The sequence below is a fragment of the Cyrtonyx montezumae genome, unplaced genomic scaffold, assembly GCF_038088225.1.
Source record: "Cyrtonyx montezumae isolate F1298 unplaced genomic scaffold, pur_monq_1.0 scaffold_2, whole genome shotgun sequence".
Lineage (NCBI taxonomy): Eukaryota > Metazoa > Chordata > Aves > Galliformes > Odontophoridae > Cyrtonyx > Cyrtonyx montezumae.
In genome coordinates this window covers 44,049,612-44,070,253 of record NW_027071936.1, presented here as the reverse complement: position 1 = coordinate 44,070,253, position 20,642 = coordinate 44,049,612, and the positions used below count along the sequence as shown (strand labels likewise).

General features: G+C 38.4%; 1 protein-coding gene across 1 annotated transcript in view; it reads right to left on the bottom strand.

The window, feature by feature from the left end:
- Positions 1-20,642, bottom strand: part of SCFD2 (sec1 family domain containing 2) — a 170,348-nt gene that overhangs the window by 139,933 nt on the left and 9,773 nt on the right. Inside the window, exon 3 of the mRNA XM_065737025.1 lies at positions 1,259-1,386. Within this exon, the coding sequence (XP_065593097.1) occupies positions 1,259-1,386 (128 nt within the window). The remainder of the gene's footprint in view (positions 1-1,258; positions 1,387-20,642) is intronic.

The following is a 20,642-nucleotide window of genomic DNA, read 5'->3' as shown; positions in this document are numbered from 1 at the left end:
CAGGAACCCTCCACTCCCATGAGATTACCTTCAAAGAGGCTTTGGCTTCCACAGCTTGCTGTCCTGATGGTTTGTAGACCAGTTAAACATATGACAGAGGAATGTGAATAAGCACCCCAAGAACCAGTGTACAATTTGATCCCTCTGCATCCCAAGCCACCCACATATTGAGAAGACCTGCTGTTATCCAGGTACCTAACACTTACCCTAAAGCATGCTGCAGAAGGGATCTGAATGCCTCACAGACTGCTTTGAGGCCTATATTGCTCACCCACCCTCTGCTCCTACATGAAGACCTCAGACACGGCCTGACATTGTCTCACCACTTGTCGCTTGCACAGAATTGCCCTAATTATCTGGGAAGATTTCAGTGTACCTACCTACTTTACTACGGCTCATTTTCTTTCCTGCTAGCTTTTATTTTTAGAGTTTATTCCAGGAACAGAATGGTTCTGAATTCTGAGTACTTTTACATTGATCTTGTCATAAATAGTGTGTTAGATGCCACTACAGTCCAGTGCAGTTTTTTGCACTGAATTGAATTCCAACCAACAGTAAATTTTTTTCCAGAATCATATGAAATGCAAAGACATCTAACATCACTACAGTGAATAATTAGATACCTTATCAGGGAAAGTTTAAAGACAATTTTATCATTTTCTGTGCCTTCTCTCCTTCAGGTTAATTTTAATAATCTTCTCACAGCTGCTCCTTTTCCATTTCCTTAAAAACAGTTTACAGAATTACTGTAGCACACATTTAGTATTTGTGATTAATAATCTAATAAATGTATGCTCGAGGTATTTGCATTATATGAAATGTTATAGCTGTTAGGAGTTCACAAATTGGCTGTACATCTAATTTCTCCACTGTATCTTGGCAGTAGACTCTGGAGTCTAAGATAAAAGCCTATTACTCTTATTCCATAAGGAATAAAAAACAACATGTAGAAGCATATATTGGTTTCAATAAGTCTAACTTTATATCAGTTCTTGCATTTCACTAAGTATAGCATATAGTTAGAACAATACACTGAAAAAAGTTACTGAAAGTAATGATTTATACTCTATATATCTAATATTTTGATGAATTTATTTTTGTTTCTCATTTATATATCGGGAAGATTCAGATTTCAAGTGTGTATTGTGATACTGCAGAGAGTGGGGATGGACTTTCCCCAAAAGAGTTAAATGGAAGAAGAGCAGCTGTAACCTTCTGCATTACCACTGTGCAGGGAAGGGTATGCCATGCTACTCACCCATGCTCATTTTGATGGGTAAATTTTCTCTGCTTGCAGCCTCCACCAGGTGTCTCCTGGCCTCCATCACAGCTTCCTTCTGTTTGAGGTTCATGAAGGACTCCCAGAGAGCTTTGGCAGCTGGATTGCTAAAGAAAATGACAGGGTTACACTAAACACTGCTAGAATAATGGAATAAGCTTAAAACAACGTTTATATTTTAAGATGAGTGCATCTACTTAGCAATTCTTCTGAGGTGGGCAGGGCACAAGCAAAAGTAATGCAATAGAAAAGCTTGGTTTTTCTTAGCAAAATAGACACTACAGTTTTACAATAAGACATCTAGAATTTCTTGCTACCAATTTTAAAGTGTAAGAATCCACATACAATAAACTGAAATAAGCACATTAGCCCTGTGTAACCACTACTGTTTAGCCATGGGAATATCCATGTCCAAAGTTCTTCAGCTATCAAAAAATCTATGAAGGACAGGCTGTAACTTCCCTGTGAGAGTTTAAAACCTCAGAGCAATATTTTTGGTGCTGAAGACTGTTGGTATGATTTGATGAACTACCACCACTTTGGGCTTCATGGATTTTCCTTATATGAAGACGAATAACCCATAGGAGAATGCAACTGTCCTTACAGATTCTGTATTTACAGATTTCCTTTTTGTTGCCGCTGTTGATAAGTTTAAGTCAGACAAGCATCAATTTGTGCAGCTCATCTGCACTCATCACCCTGTCAGTATTGTTTCATCCAGGACACTGCCTTTCTTGTTTTTGTGAATTAATTCAGTGCTTCCTCTGGAAGGGGGAGGAGAAGGGCAGAAAAGCCCTTGCCTGAGGCTAAAGTTAATTGGGATTAACTGTTTCGGAATTTTTTTTTCCCCTGTTAGGAAAACCTCCCTTGTTTTCAACCCCGGAGACATTTAAGTCCTGAATGCATTTTGTTATGTAATCCACAACACGCTTATAAACATGCCAAAACAGGATCTGTTTCACAGAGCCCCTCACAACTCATTTGCTACCTGTAACAGAGCAGCTGTACACATGCCACATTGCAATGGCATGACTATAATGCATAGCAATGTTTAGCAACATGCGTAGTACCAATCACACAAAACCCTAAGAAGTGAATTCAGTGAAGCTCCCTGTGCAGCATAAACCCAAAAACTGAGAAGACCTGATGACCTAGCCTAGTGTTAGTCTCATCAAAGCAATGGATCTTTGGCAACGTTGTTTTTACAGACTGTATACACTCAGTTATCCTGACTCAGCCCTACTCACCCAGCATCACTGCTATTCTCAGTCCACTGACCCTGTTCACATCACACCTACAGGGCATGCCTCACTGTCATTTACAAGCATGCCTGAAGTTTGGATTGCAAGAGGCCACCCCTTCACCCATTAACTAACCCCTTCCTGAACAAGCAGTTCCAAAGATCACACAAACCAGGAATCAGGCCTAAAACAGCAGGAATCTCATTTTAAAAATACTTTTCTCCCATTTGAAAGAAATGGGATTTTCTGTTCTCCGACCTTTTTAGCCCATTCTTCTTTTCCTAGTTCATAAATACAAGTAGAGACTTGCATAAGCACAGACACCATGAGCTGACTTTAAAACAAACAACAGAAAGAAAACAAAAGTCTCACACATTTTTCACAAGCTTTTAGTGTCTCATTTTTTCATGATGGTTAACTCATCATGAGGAGCATCTATACGCCTCAGTAAGTCAGCAATGCACACTGTGAGGATGCACCATTTCTCTGCCTGTTTTTGTCTGCTGCTCTCCCTTCCTTGCCAGGGGCTGGTGAGCCCCATCTACTTAGACTACAAGGGCTCCGAAAGAAGTGTGCACATCCATGCATAATCCCTACTACTAGACCTTCTTTTGGCTGGTCCATGTGCTACTAGTATAAATAATTAAATCAAAATAATAGACTAAATATTTTAAGTTATAAGAAGTAAGAAGTAATGCTGATGCACTAAAAATCGCAGGGGAAGCAGGTTTGATTTTTGTTTAGTAAACTTTTCTAGCCCAAATCCCATGCAGGAAGCACAGACACCTACAGCTAGATCAGAGCACCCACCAGCCAGACCTTGAATGCCCTCAGGGATGAGGCATCTGCCACCTTTCTGGGCAATCTGTGCCTCACCACCCTAATGGTAAAAGTCTTCTTCCTTCTATGCTCTGTAAATCTCCTCTGTCAGTCTGAAACCACTTCCCCTTGTCCTGTCACAACAGGCCATGCTAAAGTCCATTGCCCTCTTTCTCATAGCCTCCTTTTAGGTACTGAAAGGCTGCTATCATGTCTGCCAGAGAGCTCTGCCCTCTAGGCTGAACAGCCCCAGCACGAGATATTTATATATAATGCATATTATATATTATATTATTATATATTATACATAACATATATGTTTTAAATAAATTTGAAATCTGAATGGAGAGCTAAGTAAAAATTGGAAGAGAAAGTAGACCAAGAATATTTGACAACTGGTACCTTCAAAAAGAAAACATTCATTTACATCTACAAAGTAAACTACACATCTTTCAGAATAGCGAATTTCACTGATGATAAAAATTCCACACTTACAAAAAAAAAAATAATTCCATCACCAACCGAAGAATTTACCCTGTGCCTGCACCTAGAATAGTCCAAGTACTATTCTTGTCATCAACAGTACAACAACAAGCAGTAGTAAAGAAGCCACTTGTTTATATAGTTGCCTTACAGTAGTGAAAACTAGAAACATACAAAAGCACTTCTCATTAGGGAACTCCACCCATGGTACAAAGCTTAAGCAGCCTCTATCACAAAGTTCCTCAGGACTGACAGTGGCTCTACCACAGCTTGGCATAAAGACAGAATGCTAATCTTCCCCAGTATTACTTCAGTGGCAGAACAAATATTAGAAATCACTATGGCATACAGTAAACATCAACTACAGATCGCTGGTCTGAATGCAGTCTTGTTTTAATTTATACAAAACCTGTTAAAAAGTGACTCACAGGAATGACTCAAATACAAAATAGAAAAAGGAATGTGCAGAGAAAAAGTGTATTCCTTAAGTCAACAATGCCTGACTTCAAAATGAAACTGCTAAAACATGGATAGTTTATTCACAGAAGACCAACTTAAAAGCAATTGCATTTTTAGGAGTCACCTTATTATAACCACTTTAACAGTAATCCAGTTAGCAAAAGCATTTAAGTAGGGAACAAATATGAATCAGCCAGTACTGAAGCTCTGAAAAATTCAGTTTTGTCTACTACTGAGAACATTTTTCCCAGTTCCCCTCTCTTGCACCATCATAGAACAGTTTCATTAGTGACAAGAAATGAATGACTGCTGGGAATGTGTTACAATACCCAGTAAAGAATTCCAGAATTGCCGCTTGCCTGGTCTGAGGAGCAACCACAAAATTTTCCTTGGAAAAAACATTATCTTATCTTCCCCTTTTGGTGTGACATTTGTCTGTGACAGCCCTCCTCCAGCTGTTGTCAGTGTCCTTCTTCTCTTTTTCTCATCTGCAGTTCCTGTGCTTTAGTCCAAATCTGACAACACCGATGCTGTAATTGTTGATTTCTATGGGATCCAGTGTCTCAATTCAAATTGCTTTTTCCCATTGCATTCCTTTTCCTTTACTTACCAGGGTTGTTGTTTTGTGTGTGTGTGTGTGTGTGTGTATGTGTGTATTATCTAGTGAACCACTGCAGTCTGGAAATAGTTTGAAACTGATATATACACGTATACGTATTACACATTACAAAACCTTTAAAAATATTATCTGGATCATGCAGTCTTGCTTGAGAAAAAATGTACATTTACACTACAACATGATCAGGAACTCTAAATCACACTTCAAAATAACATCACAACAAAAGGTAAGTATGATAACAAACATTTACGTGAACCTCTATTATAAAATTTTTCATAGTCAGGCTCATGAAACGAGTACTGGGGCCTCTGCTATTAAAAAGTTTCACCCCAAGGGTTTGATACCCTCTCAGTCCTTTCTACCATTATGGTCATAACTTCACCAATCAGCAACCTCAGCAAACAGAATACAGTAAGAACAAGTATGGCAGTTGTCTTGCAGTGAAAAAAATTTATTAAACAAAAATATTGTTTTTATCAAGAGATAAGGCTGTATTCTCTCAAAATCCTTGCAAGACCTAAGAATTAGATATACAAAGAGTAAAGTTTTCAACAGATATCTGTTAATTGTAAATTTTTACTTTCCCCTCATACATAAACATTACATTTGTTTTAATGAACCAGTACTGACAAGGTTATTTGACAATTTCTGTTACTGTGTGCAAGCTTATTCACAAAGCTACTCATCTTGGACACATTTGGGGAGAGCAGAGTGAGGCTAGTGACGTTGGGATGTACTATCAGCAACATGGAAACAGTAGTCTGGAAACTGGTAAAACCAAGCACTGGTCAGTGGAGAACAAACACACAACAGCTAAGGATCTAAATGCAAGGATGTATTGGACACTTAGGACACTGGGGGGCCCCATGCACAGCACAGTTGTAAACTTGGCTGAAATGGTATTTTGCTTACTTCGCACCACTAGTATAGAGAGATATTTACTTTCTTACCGTTTCAGATCTTGTATGCTAAGTTAATAAAACATGGTCCTTCAGGTCACTAAAGCAGGAAGGGGTGAAGAAGCATTAAGACCATACCAGAAAACAGGCCCATTCATTACCAGAGCATTCCCCATATACAGTTTTCAGATCTACCAACAGGACAGTCAGTATTTGTAAAATTCATTTTGTGATGTGTTTCTTCAATCAGCACATATACTTATCCAAATGAAATGGATATATAACTTATGTCCATTTTGATGGTAGGACAAGAATGTTTAATCACATCTATAGTAAAACAACTTGCCAGAGACTATTATCTAATTTTATGTCAAGGAGGGCACAATAAAACAACATTTATCTTATTTTTGCCTGGACTTATTTGCTTAACTGAACAAATTCAGGTCACCTTGTTTCCTCCTTATGAAACACTGCCATAGCAAAGTTTTTCATTCAGCAGGGTCTCTGGCTTTAGGGAAAATAACAGGTCAAGTATCACTTCCATAACCTTTCCAAAGGCCAAAATGAGAAACCAGCATCTGTATCCAGATTCCTTACCAGATCCCCTTAGCTGAAATCAAGAAAGAAAAAGATGACTTTGTACAGTTCAGAAGATTTTTTTGCTTGGTTGGTTTCTGTGTTTTGTTTCTCAGCCTCCCGGGTTCAGGTGAAAGCACAGCCTACATCAGAAAGATGAAATAAAAGGGTGTGGAGGATGTCATAGGAGCAAAATTTTGAGGATGGAAAAATTATCAAATGTGGTTATTTCTGCACCTGGAGACAGAATTTCAAAGAGCAACTTGCTGACGCTGGTTTTGAGTATGTCATAAAAAAAATAGAGTGGACTTCAAAAATTAATGAGTAAGCATTTCAGCATAACAAAGTAGTCATGATTTATTTTTTAACTATAAAAATGAAAACAAGGATAATTATGATAGTCTCACCAAGGGATAGATTCCATGGTTACTGTATCAGCAAAACTTTCACTCTATACCTACAGAGTTGCAACTCAGCTAGCTTTGTGTATTTTTACAATAAGGAAGAAGTAGGGAAAAAAGTAGGGAAAAGGTCAGTAAATATTAAATTAGAGCTTCATTAATACCACAAAGCTGCCCAAAACTGAACTCCTGCTAGAAGTTCTCTGCCAACATACCCCTCACAATAACTCACATTAGATTTAAGGAGATGTAATGCTCAGGCTCAGTGTGCAGTGCATCAAAAGCCACCGCCTCAGTTGTTCAGAAGGCAGCAACCACAAAAATAACCTAGCTGTTAGCAATATGTCATTCAATTTCTGATAAAGTGAAGAGAATTAGAGTATGGTAAGACAGTTTCCTAACGAGTATGGAGCAAGGGGCCATGCAGCATCAGGAGTCAGCATCTCTCCTCCAATTCCTCTGTTGCTTTCAAGAGCCATGACCTCACTGAAAAAGCTGCGCATTCCTAAGCATGCAAGCTAGCAGGACTACACAAGGAGACATGGCCAAGTCTCAGCTGTATCATGCCCCAGGCCCTAGTCACAGCTCCAGCCCTGAACAGTCCCTGTGCTGTGAGTAGGTGTCATGGGGCTGCAGATACTGAGCTGACACAGGCACGTTAAAGGCAAGAAGGAGCTCTTCCTCCTTGTTTTGGAAGCAACCAACCAGATCTAACATAACCTACCTACAGTATTCTATATAGAAACAGCTGTTGGTATTTTCAGGACTCAAGTCTGTAGCATTACTTTGTATTGATGCACATCCACAGCAAATGCATTTGATTTTCTAAACAATGCATGTTCAATGGAATGTGCAGCAATGCCTTCTAAGAAAAACAAATAAAACTCTTTTTTCCAGATCAAGGTAAATTATACACTCCGGGCTTGTCACACCAAAATGGATGAATACTTCATATTCCTAAGAGTATGATTAAGAGTTTTTGAAGTTTCAGAATGGCTCTTAGCAGTAGATTGTAGTTCTTCTATGGAACATTTTATATATATAGCAAAACTGTTCAGCATCTCACAGACAGGGCGAACTTGAGCTATTTCCAGTGCACAAAAAAGATAAAAGGAAAGATAATGTAATCTTGGTATTGTGCTTGCAGAAAACTGCAGAAGGGTCATTGGAAATTACCATCTTCACCACAGATGAGTAATTATATTGCTACATGGTAATGTACAGAAAATTGCTTTTAAAGACCAGCTCTTCAGAGCATTTAGCTTAAAATACTATGCTCAAATCTTCACTTAGATTTTAGTTAAAATGCCTTCTGTACATTGGTTTTTACGCTTAGATCTTGAAAATGACAGTAAGAAAATGTCTGCTGGCCAACATTTAAAAGCATAAATGTATACTTGACTAATTTAAAGATTATTTCCCAGTTTCATTTTGAGCCCTCATGCCACTTGGTGGGTACAATCTACTGTAGACTCAACTGTGGATGTGTACTTTGGCATCAACTCAAAACTAAGAAGTTATTGTTTGATTTATATGCCAAGAGTCTCTTAGATAAAGGGCTAATGGTAGGCCGATAACTTCAGCCTTTGCATGTGGTGTTTATACAGAACCTTCATTCCTCACTCTCTTTTCTGCATATACTCAAGGAAGGCTGTGTCACATCAAGATTAAGTTAATTAACTTATATGAGCATAATTTGATTGATAAAACAATTGATTCACTAAAGGCCATAGGGAGTGCTCTAAAGCACCATTTTTCTGCCTCAACAATGAATAAGGTTTTATTTGAAACTGGCATTTTTTCTACACCACAAACAGCAATTTTGAAGTAGCAATCACATTACTAAAACAAACAACAAGAAACAGACAAGAGTCTGTCAGAGAGGCACAGAAATAGAATAAACCTTGACTGACAAATATTTTAAAACAGAATTGCACAAAAAAATTACCATGGGTGTTTTAATCCAATCACGTCCTTAGAATGACATTACCAGAGCAGGTCAGTTTGCTTAATTGAAAAGGTGACATCAAGCCTTTACAGAGGAACTTTCACACCTATAGATAAAACATTTTACATAAAGTGAAGATCTGAGTAAATGAGCAAATCCACACAGCCCATTCAATCAGAATTTCTTTATGCCTCTTTCCTAGCATTAGCACCCATCGGACAGGCAACCAAGACCACCTGCATCAACTCAAATATAACTATATATATTGTAATTATAAAAGAGTCAGGATAAATTGACCTGCTGCTGGAATCAGGCAATCCCGGTACAGGACTTTGCAGATTTTAGCACTGCTTCTTTCAGCTCCTACACAGTACAGCAGTTGTGGCAAAAAATGAGGAATGGCCTCCATGTCTAAATATAAATATCTATGATGTGAAGGGAGTAACTGATGGATTTAAAACAAACAAGCAAAAAAAAAAAACAAAGAAGAGGGGGAGGGGAGAGAATAAACTAGCATTTACTACTGAACATCACAAGAGCATAACACTGATTCATCTTGTAATGAAGCTTATGAAGTAAGGGACAGGACTTTCTACAGATATAACAGCAAAAGTTGTTTCTGCTTTTATTTATTTAATAAAATACAAAAAAAACCAACACAAGTTTGAGACAGACAAAGATTGTGAAAGCATCATGCCAAAACAATTTTTAAAACAACATTGTAATTTAAGTTGCAAAACTGCTGCTTCCTGTAAGCCATTGTGTTCCAATAAAACTTAGACAACTACACCCCAAACTAGAGTGAAATACGCTCTCTGTTATCAGTGGAGCATGGGAGAACTTAAAAAGCAAACAGACAATTCATAAGGTTCTTACAAGCACAACAAGCCCAGCAATACCAAACTGCCCCAGAAGCTGCTCTGTTTACCTAGGGCTTTTTGTTAAAGGCTGAATTCCTTCCCTCCTTGCTTCATAGATAACGGACACTAAATCAGACTCGAAAATTTGATGCTTCTTGGTCCCACAGGCGAGTTTTACAATAAAATTTAAGAACTAATTATTTAAGATGTTGGCTAGGACTCAGTTCACATTGGGAATTACTTAGAGGGGGGAAATAAACCCCTTGAAGTGCACAGTAAGGTAGTATCCTACGCTTTGCCTTTTTTTTTTTTTTAAAGAAAAAAGGGGGGAAAGGGAGACAGAAGCTGAATGCTGCTGGCTCATTCACATACATACTTTACAGATGGATATGGTTACAAAATAGAATATACACAAGTCTGACAGCTGTGGTCAACCACTATCTGAAGCAGCTCATATATGCCAAACCCAGCAACAAAGACGTGTCTTAAGTTTTACAAAACATTTCTTCCACCCAAGCATCACGTAAACTTGTACAGACAAGCATCTTAACCACAGTCCTGTTTCACATTGATCACAACACATGCACAAGGTTTTTTGCTTCAGAAAGCCATAGCATTTAACATTTTTGAGCAGCCATGACATAGAAGAAGCCTACTTGCTAATAACCACATATATGAGACAATGCAGCTGCCCAAGGAATTATGGCATAGAGAAATAAAGCAATGCTGCTCTTCTCCTCTTCCAGTATCAAATAGTAGCAGCATAAATTGTAACAGATTCTTGAAAAAATTCCTAGAAAACACTTACAATACCTTTTGCAAAAGAATTTACTGTATGTATTTGAACTGATATGGTTGCATTTAGTAGACTTTTAGACAGACAGCATTTCTACAATGTTTTACCTTATCAGAAACAGACAATACAACACCTTCCTGTGTTAAAAACAACACAGTCCAACCAATAGTTTGGGAAACTATGGGTTCTCATTATCTTTGTGTTCTGTTTATTTTAGCTATTCTCAAGATCATTAATATCTACTTGAACCTGTACATTTCAATGTCAACCAAAGATGAAACATAAGGAAGCAATATAATATGGAACATTCAACTGGACTATATGCTGTGAAACAAAGGTAGCTTCCTTAAACTACACTCCCCTTTCTTCTTTCTTAGCTCCATATAACTATTGTGCACGAATTCCTAATCAGAGGATTTATGGAATGGGTAATAATCCATTATATGGAACAATTTTTAAATTTACTAACCTTCTCAAAAACACTACATATAATCAACAAATCAAGTAGAAAAAACTAGTCATTATTTGAATATTCTATTGATGGAATAAAAATACACCCTAAAATTGTAATACTGTATAAGTATCCTGCTGCAAGCAACATAAACCTAAGTCATGCAAGCCTAACCTGAAGCAGTGAAGTGTTATACACAAACTTACAATGAGGAGAACTGAGAACAAAAGAAAGCCTTATAAATTCAAAAGGTCTTAGGATGATGAGGGGTCTGCTAGTAGACCAAGCATCATGCAGTAACTCTGCAATGCCTGGACTAAATTAGCTCTCAAATGATAATGCTTCTACAGTCCTCCCATGCCAACATTAACAAAGCTACAAAAGCAAACCAGTTCTATAGGTGACATCAAGGAAAAAAAATATACGTATACTATGCCATTTTAGTGCACTATATATAAACACACATAATAAACTCAGCAAACTGAGAGGCTGATACAGTGAGGAACTGTTACTTACATATGGGCCCTTTACATTCTCCAAACCACATTCTGAAAATGAGAACTGATGTGTAATTCCATACACTACTGTCTGCAAATTACAGACTTAAGAGAAGCCTGAATTGAGTTAATAAACCCTGTACTGAGCTTCCTTTCTCTTTGTCAGTCTTTCATTTAAATACAACACTGTAGTGTGCATATACTAGGAGCCATACGAGTAACCAGACTTAGCTCTTAGCTTCGCTGTTTCAGATGGTTGCTGATACTGCTACAAGAACATTTCTTACCTCAGCTCTTAAATGTTTTTTTGGGGTAGAGTTCCTCCAAACAAGTAAAGCTGCACCTGCTGAGCTACTAGAAGGAGCAGCACTGACATGAAGTGGCTGGAACAAAACCAGCCTCCCCTAAATCTGTTTTGGAAGTCGACTGCTAATGATGCCTTGCACCAGGAGGGCTATTTAACACCAGAATGTAACGACTGTGTAAACTGTAGCATGTTTTTGCCACACTTCCCTTGCTGAAAGACACTACACTGAGGCAGGTTCCTAGAAAACAAAGACAGGTCCAGGAAGGTAAGGGGTAAGGCCATACAGCTTTGCTGCTGCTCACCAGGCTGAAGCATGAGACAGAGGGAAGAATCAATTGTATGAACAGTCCTGAAGCAGAAATTATCCATGGCTATTGCACCAACAAGAAACAGAACACCACTTTTGCCTGAAGTCTTGCTATGACAGTTACTATCTATTTCAAGAACCTCTGAAGTCGCTAGTTTTTTTGCATGATTACCTTCTTGAAACTAAATGCTTCAAATTTATTGAAATACATGTTCTAAGAAAATGTTCTTCAAAATTTGGATTATCTCAAAAACAAGTTAAGTGTACCAATAAAACTGGTATTGTGAGCATCTTTCTAAGGATTTTTCCTTTTTACCTACTGAGTATACTTGCCAAACATTAGGTTTGACTATTTCAACTCTTTCTGCCACTCTAAGCAAAGGGACCTGGCAGGTTTACTCAACAAGCATGATGCTTCTCCAGACAGTAGAACTGGTTTTGACAGAGGCTGACTACTAATCTTAGTAGTATTAAATTCTACTAAGCTCCATCTTGCACACAGACATGATTTTGAACATGCTCTGTGCAGACAAAAGCAGATTAGCTATCAACTATGCAAAGAGTCCTAGCTCTAAGATGTGGTCAGTACAGTTCAAAGCATTTTAACTGTATCCTTCCTCTAACCTCATCTGTTCCTTCTTCATCTGTTCTCTGTTTTAATCATATTATATAACAACACAAAACACACACTCTTTTAATCCACAAAACAGCCAGTTTCTCTCCCTTTCATGGCAACTTCTGACCGGCCACTTCTGCAGGAGGGCAGCAATGACAGGACTTCGCCATCATAAAGTTTTCCCCTTGTTCAAAGAGTAGATCTCTGAAACAATTACTGAGGCAGTCAGAGGATAGCAGTGCATTCCTCTTGGATTTGCCAAATGAGGTTTCAGCTCCAGGTAGTTGGCAGCATTCTCATTTCTTGCCAAATATTCTGGACTATGCTCCTCTGCTTTGCCTCAACACAAGACTAGGTCTGGGAATGATCCTTCCTTTTTCTTCCCCACTCAGTGACATATTCTTTGGAAGACTTTGAAGATTTCTCAAAGAGTCTCCCACAGAAGGGTAAGCTGGATTGACTGTAACAGCTGGCGATATTATCATTAGAAAATAGGTTATTTTGCCTGTCCTCCATCACTCACAAGCAGAAGCAGCACCTGATCTTTAGACCCTAGAGGAGCAGTTACAGACAGGCTGATCCAAACAAACAAGCAAGCACACACAACAAGCAGCAACAAGAACAGTACCCAGTATAAAGCAACAAGATGAACACTGGAGCCTGTTTGCTTCCTTCAAGATATAAAGAAGAATAATCACTGACAATTACTGGAAAATAAAATTCTCCGTTGGAAGAGGAAATGCTTATTGTGATCAAACCAACTCTATTTTCCATTTTGTCAGTTATAACACTTCACAAGGTAAAGTGAAGCCAGTGTGGCTATAATGTATCTAGACCAAGAAGGAAAGAAGCCACCATTTCATGTGTTCAGAAACAGCCAAAGAATCAGTCACAGATACTGAAGAAGGCAGGGAGGGTTGTAATAGCACTTCACTGAGCATTGCAAATCAAGCCATAAAGCTACAAAAGCAAAGCAGCAAAAACCAGCTTTCAATACCACCATGCAGAACCACAGGTAGCAGACCTCCTGCATGGAGGAAAGAACTACCAGAGTGTCACTGCTCATCTGCAGCAGCAACAGGAAAGTCTGGAGTGGACAATGAAAGAAAGATTTAAGAAAAAGCGACAGGAGCTAAAGGAATCATTGAGGATTTTTAAAGGCCCAAATGGCACTAGACATAATAGCATCAGCACTGTCTAAATAGAGTTAAAATAACCCTAAGGATCCTTAAGAGGGAATAATTTGCTAGCTAATGAAGGATGGTTGTAGGGATGCTTATACAACATCGCTGTTGGAAAATTGCTGGCACACCAAAATAAGTTTAACACTGAAAGGCTTCCCAGATACATTTTAATCCTCTTGGTCACTGTAATAAAGCAGACTTTAATCATTCCACTATTACTCCAAAATTCATTCTTTTTCCTCTAACTCGCTTGCCAGTCTCTGCAGGGGTGAAGGAAAAACGTGCAGGCAATTTCTTAAAACTTCCTAATGTTCATAACCATCAGTCCTGTCTGAGCTTCAGCTGGCTGCCTTTTATTCCAGAGAACTGGTTCTGTAAAATGTTTCATTCCTACAAGCTGCAGGACAGCTTATGCAGAATGCCAGACAAAGTTAGTGCATGAATCAAGTTAATTGAAAGCTTCTGAGGAGGATTTTGTACAATACAAGGTATTTCAAAACTCTTGCCAAGCAACTCTTTAAAATATGTATATTAAGGAGTTACTTGTCATGGATTTTAATTTAGTTTTTGGACAAAGCAAATGAATTATGCTAAAAATAAAGTCTGATCCTTACAACATATGTATTACTTGGGAATAGTACATGTAACATAATAGGTTACTTTAGAGCATTTTGTTCCATGTTTTAAAGCTATTGCATAAGGTTATTTTAATAAAAATGATTCCAATGAAAGAACAGTTAGTAACGAGGTGCTGACAATTGAATCCACATCCAGGGATTGCATGAGAGTGCCAAGTCTACTTTTACAGATGCGCTGGTTAGGTATTCAATGGATGTCCTCAAGGCATGTAAAAGCCAATATTATTTTGGGTCATTTTTTTTGCAGCAGAGATGGATGATACAAGTGAAAGCACTTACCAAGAACATATATGAAGTGTGTTTTTCTTATTAGGGAAATGTAAGAAAATAAACCCAAATACCATGGAATGCTAGGAATTCCTTCTCCTCAATGTTTTTAATTTAGAAAGCCACCTTTTAATATTCTCCTTTGACCCCCCTTCCTCATTTGCTGGCCTAAACCCCACAGTTACACAAGCAATTTCTTGAATAGAAATTCACTGAGCTGTGAGCTTCAACACCATTTTGAAGGTTCAATGGAATGTGTCTTCAGCAGAGAAGACAATCCTTCCAGAAGCGACTCAGTTACTACATAAACCATTTACTGTGAAATCACGACAGAGTTGTTAAAAAATTCAAAGATATGCTCCATATGAGTTGAGAACTAGTATTCAAGTATTTGAGACTCAAAATCAACAGTAAAAAAATAATCTAAAACAGACCTTATATCTTGAATACATGATGCCTGAACATGCACGGTCTGATTCTTTGCCAGCTACACTGGTGCAGCAAATTTAGATCAACTGAGGACCTGGTCCTCAGTGTCTTCCATACTCCCCTCTCTTAAAAGTAGCATATTTGTCATAGTTTCAATGAAAACCTACAGCCATAGCTTCCTCAGATCTCATGCAAACCTAATATGGCCAATTCTAGTTCTCAAAACCCAAACTGACAGCTACTCAGAAAGAATAAAGCTCCAGACTTTGCCTTTCATTTTTATAAGCATTTCCACACTCTGGCTGATCTATCACAGGGAATGAGATAAGGACTTCTGTCTGCATTGCATACGTCCACCCAGTGTTCTGGATATCTTCTCACACCCCCTCACTTACACACTACTGCCTACCACAAAATGAGTAAGGAGAGCAGAATTTTGTCCTAATCCAAATTCTCTGGATTTTAAGTGGCTTTTTGTAGTCATTTATTATCCATGCTGCATCCTCCTCCTAAAAAGGGCTTGTATATGTTGGGTGCTGATTAATTCCCCTCCTCCCCCTATGTTGCCCATCTCAATCAAACCAAACCGTATCATTCACAGTACTTCCCAACCCATGCAAAGAATGTTTGAAGCTGTGGCATATTACTGTACCATTAATAAAACCCTAAGCTTTTTCTGTCAGCCTGTTTCCTTTTCCTAAGGGGTAACTGGAGCTCAAGCATCCACATAAAGTATACGTATTCAGTGTGTGTTCTGTGGCTGTTTTCAGTTACTGAAAATGGCTCAAAATTGATTTCTTTTTCTGGTTACCTATTTAAGTTAGTATAGTCATGGAGAGATTTAGGTAAGATCGTAAAATTTGTCTCCCACAGTGAACAGAGGCCTTTCCTAGCTGAAGATCATTTAAGAAAATACATTTGCAATCCATGGAAATTAGATGTTATTCCATTTAGTACAGTCTTTCAGAGTTTGCAGAAAGCTCACTTCTGGGTCACTGTTCATCAGGGCATTAAAACTGGCTAGGTTTAGTCAATTTTCACTATTGCTTTTGAAACTACAAGCAGTTAAAATTCAGCAAAACCCTTATCAGGTGCTACACTTCAGGGAACAAGATGCATAGAGCGAAGTGTGTACAAGATCTCCAGGTTATAAATCTCAATCCAAAGATCTGAGATCAGTGGAAAACTAATTTCCTCAAGCACCTGCAAGGTCTGGGACACCCATAAAACAGCAAGTAGCTACAGTTGCTCCTTCTACTTCATAGTCAGAGTGACAAGTGAAATAGAAATCTACTAGTCAAAGATTGCGGTAAAACTTAAACAAGAAATGCTCTCCTTTGCAATGAGGTGAGAAGGCAGCTTGTTTCCAGAAGCTAGAAGAAAAAAACCAATTTGGCAAGCAGAAAAAGCAATTTCTCAAAAAGATGATTTCAGAGTTCTCCAGAGAACACCTGGAAAATGTCTTCTGAAATAATGATGTTTTTTAAAGATGTATCTATAAAAAGAATGCAAAAGGATAAAGGCTGGCTGGAAAACACAGACAAACTGATTTGACTACATTACTGCTATAAGAGCTAAGCATTTCAGTTTGCTTAAGTTCCTCATAAAGTGCGTGTACCTTTGGGACAGAATGATCTCAGGGAAGAAACAAATGAGAGGAAAAGGGGTAAAGAGAGCTGGGACAATGAAATAAGCTAAAACGTTCTGCTAGAATCCATGAAGTGGCAAGGCTACAAAAGGGAGGAATCAAATAACTGCATTCAGTACAGGAGACTGGATTTTTGAAACAATTATTATACGACTGTTGATTTTATTTTCTAAGTATTTGCCTGTATAAAACCAAATAATTGTTTATATGTGCTCAATTCTGTCTGCTTTCCAAAGCAAAAGCACCCTCAAGCTCTGCCAAGTACACAGCTAACTTCAAATGAACTTTAGTTTGCATAAGATTTGATTCCTGTTTCATGTTAAGTTTGGAATTCTGAAAGAATTGACACTACATATTCAAAACCTGCAACCAAACCTGCTGCTGACAAAATACCTACCCCAGCATTAGTTCCTCATCAGAATGAGCAGCTTTCTTCTCAGTCTATTTTGTCACATTTTTTCCTCTTTGTAAGATACACCAACTTCAACTTTTATAGTATGAAAATGACAAGCTAAAACACCCCTCCAGGTCACTCAGTTATTTTCTGTTCTGGCACTACGATTTGAACAGCAATTCCACAAGACACAAAAAGACCATTGCATATCACTGCATTTTAAAGCCTCATTGTTGAGGTCATTCAAGAGGCAAAGGCAGTTGGCCAAGGCAAATGAGAGCTAGTCTTGAAAAATCTCACAATGTCAGCCAAAGAAACAGTTGCTAGGAGGATCATACTATAAAATGAGAAAGATTGGAGCCCACTTTGGAGATTCATAAAGTCTATTTAAATAGACAGTCTTCCTGCTGCTAATGAATTACAAATACATCTGCAGGAAAATCAACTGTAGTGACACCAAGAGAACAGCAGTCAACAGACTTATGCAGAGGATTAAGAAACTAGCAAAATATATAAACAAAAACTATCACCATTAAGGTAACAAGGAAGGGACGACAATTTTAAAAGCACTGTCGCAGACTGCCAAAATAACATTACCCCTAAGCCACATAAAAATCCACTCCCTCTGTTCTGACTGCAGGTATTAGTGGTTACTCTCTCATTATTTCTCATTATTCAGGAAGCACTCTGTCCTCCTTGACATCTTGCTAGGTAAGAGCAATGCTAATGAGGAAAGAGCCAGAAAATAGCCTAGTTTAGTGGCTGTACTCACAGAATTTCCTTACTGACACTTATTACCTTGCTGCGCTAACCAGCTGAAGATACAAGTACTCAGACTTGTTGATGGTTGGAAAACATCTGAGTAACTCAGGTTTGTTGTACTTTCCCATGGACAAAGGAAAAAAAAAATGAAGTCAGGACTTAACAATAGTACTAAAATAAACCAGATTATATTGAGATGACTTATGGGAAATCCTTCTCCAGAAGAAAAAAGAATATATCTTTGAAAAGTTAGGCACAACATTTTATTTTGACATTTCCAAATAGTGGATTGTATAAGTACCCACAACACAAAACACTGATCATTGCCCCTTCTCTGAGTATGGCTAAGAGTGTTAGAGGGCCTAAGGGGGAAAAAAAAAAAAGATAAAACAGCAAACTGAATTCCAGCTGAAAAATTTGGTAAGCCTAGATAGCTCAGAAAAGTAATTAAGTTAAAGGTTCTTAGGACAAATAGAATGAAATCTCAAGCAGCCTAGCTTGCCAGCCACCCCTAGAACTCCTTTTTGCAGACTTATAGGCTCAGCTAAGGAAGAACTGCCTAGCTAATGCTGAGACCTTGTCAGCCCAGATCATTCTTTATCTCAAGGAAAATAAGCTTCAAGCTTCCTCTTATCTAGAAGATAATTTCCAAGGCTTCAGAGGCGTGCCATAGAAGGCAATTAAAAAAATTTGACAGCTATTAGACAGGATCTTTCCTGGATCTAAAAAATCCACACATCATTCTTCTGCTGACTACTTCAACCATCTAGCTACTGCAGCAACTGGGAGTCCACAGAATGGCAGTCTGGCCTTCAAGCAATGCTGCACATTACATAGCACAGACCAAATAGAGATCTTGACCTCTTCCTTTTCCACACTCCACACACCCACCTTATCCCTGCTTTTTTTTTTCTTTTTCCTTTTTTCCATTTCAAGGAGGTCTTGTGTTGAAAGGATCTGGGCAAATACACACATTTATTGTAAGATATAATAAATCTTATCAGCTTGTTCATCTTATCCTGTTGTAACAGTCAATTATGTTCATTTGACTCAAACTCGTTTGAAACTGAGCAGAAAGCACCACATGGAATGCTTGTCTTGACTGACAAATCCCAGAAGCTGATGCAGCAGGACTTCTATTCCCAACAAGAAAATTCCTTGAGAAATATCAAACAAAAGGGAAACGCCAAATAGTCCTTGTTTCACATTGCACTCTGAGCCTGTATGAGTAAAGTAAAATGGTTAGCAGGAAGGCTGCCAGTACAGGAACACGACTGTGGGGTGGGTGCTATATCTAGGGCACTCCCAATCTACCATTAAGAGAAGCAACTCACAGATAAACTACTGAAAAGGCAGATGATATTAGCAGGAAAATCTCTGTAAAGCCAGTTTGTCTCTCTGGAAATGGGACTCAGTGGTCCAGCACAAGTTCCAGAAGCACACAGCTGGGCTGTAATTTCTCCTGTCCTATCCAAAAAGGAAAGGATTAAAGTCTTCTATGCTTGAGGCGATTCTCCACTTTTCATGACTGCTGCAGTCATAAAGTGAGTTTTATGGAGAAAAGTCACCTTTTCTCCATAACAGCATTGCTCACCTTGGTCAGAAACATAGACAGGAAAAGTCTGTTCATAGGTGGATTGTAGTGTGTTCTTTTTTGGCTGCCTGATTTGGGGCTTTATTTGGTAAACTTGACTCCAAATCAAATCCATCCACCAAAGCCAAGCACAGCTCCACAGGAACAGAAGCAGGCAGACTCCCAGCAGAGGGAAACAACTGGCAGCAGAGGAGCCAAAAGTCCCCCAGAACCAGACTGGGCATTACCTAACACTGGCCCAAGGGGCACTGTGCCAGAGAATCCTGCAAGCCTGCCAGGCAGAGCAGGAGGCAGCTTAACAGAATCCTGTGATCCACTGTTTTGGTTTATTCTTCCTCATCTGCAAACTTAATGAATGCAAAGCAATACTCATGTCATCTGGATCTTCTTATTGTAGAGTTAACCCTGCATCTTTAATATTAACATTCTCAAAAGGGAAACTAATTTATGCCATAAACTCTTAAGCTCATTTGAGAATAACACAGTCCTAAATTATCTTATGAGCTTTTTAAAACTTCTGCGTGCAAAATGCTTTTAAATTAGAATCTGCAGCTGCCATGAAAAAAACACAAAATAAAATTCAAAATACTACAAAGATCTAAGAACCATCTGCACAAAAGCTTAGTGTGTAATTAATTCAGTGCAGTTTTTCTTAACACTGTTAGATATCCTGTAGAAGCTTGGCCACAAAAACAGCAAAATGATAGAATCAATTTTTAAAAAGAAAATAAAACCTATTTCCCTGCTTAAAAGGGGACTATCACCTCTTCAGTTTTAATTTTTACTGCTCATTTCATTCCTATACTAACACAATCTTTCATGTCAAATTCACATCACACATTATTCAACAAGCAGTACATGTTTTACAGAGATAATTAGAACTGCTTTTCCACTTCCTCAAGGTAGTAGAGAGCAAGGCAACAGGCAGCTCAGAACAGTCTCTTCTTCCCAGTACTACTGCACACTCCAGGAAAGAGTGGTACAGACAAAGAAAGGACAAATGGAGATCTGCTTTGCTCCATCAGGCACAAGAGTAAAGATAAAGCTAGAGAGCCCCTTTCTTCTCTGATGGCACTGAACAGCTTCAGTACTTGCTAATCAAAGTACTATTTGATTCAAAATACCTCAGAATACTTCAAAACTGAGAACAATCACAAGTATGCTTTTT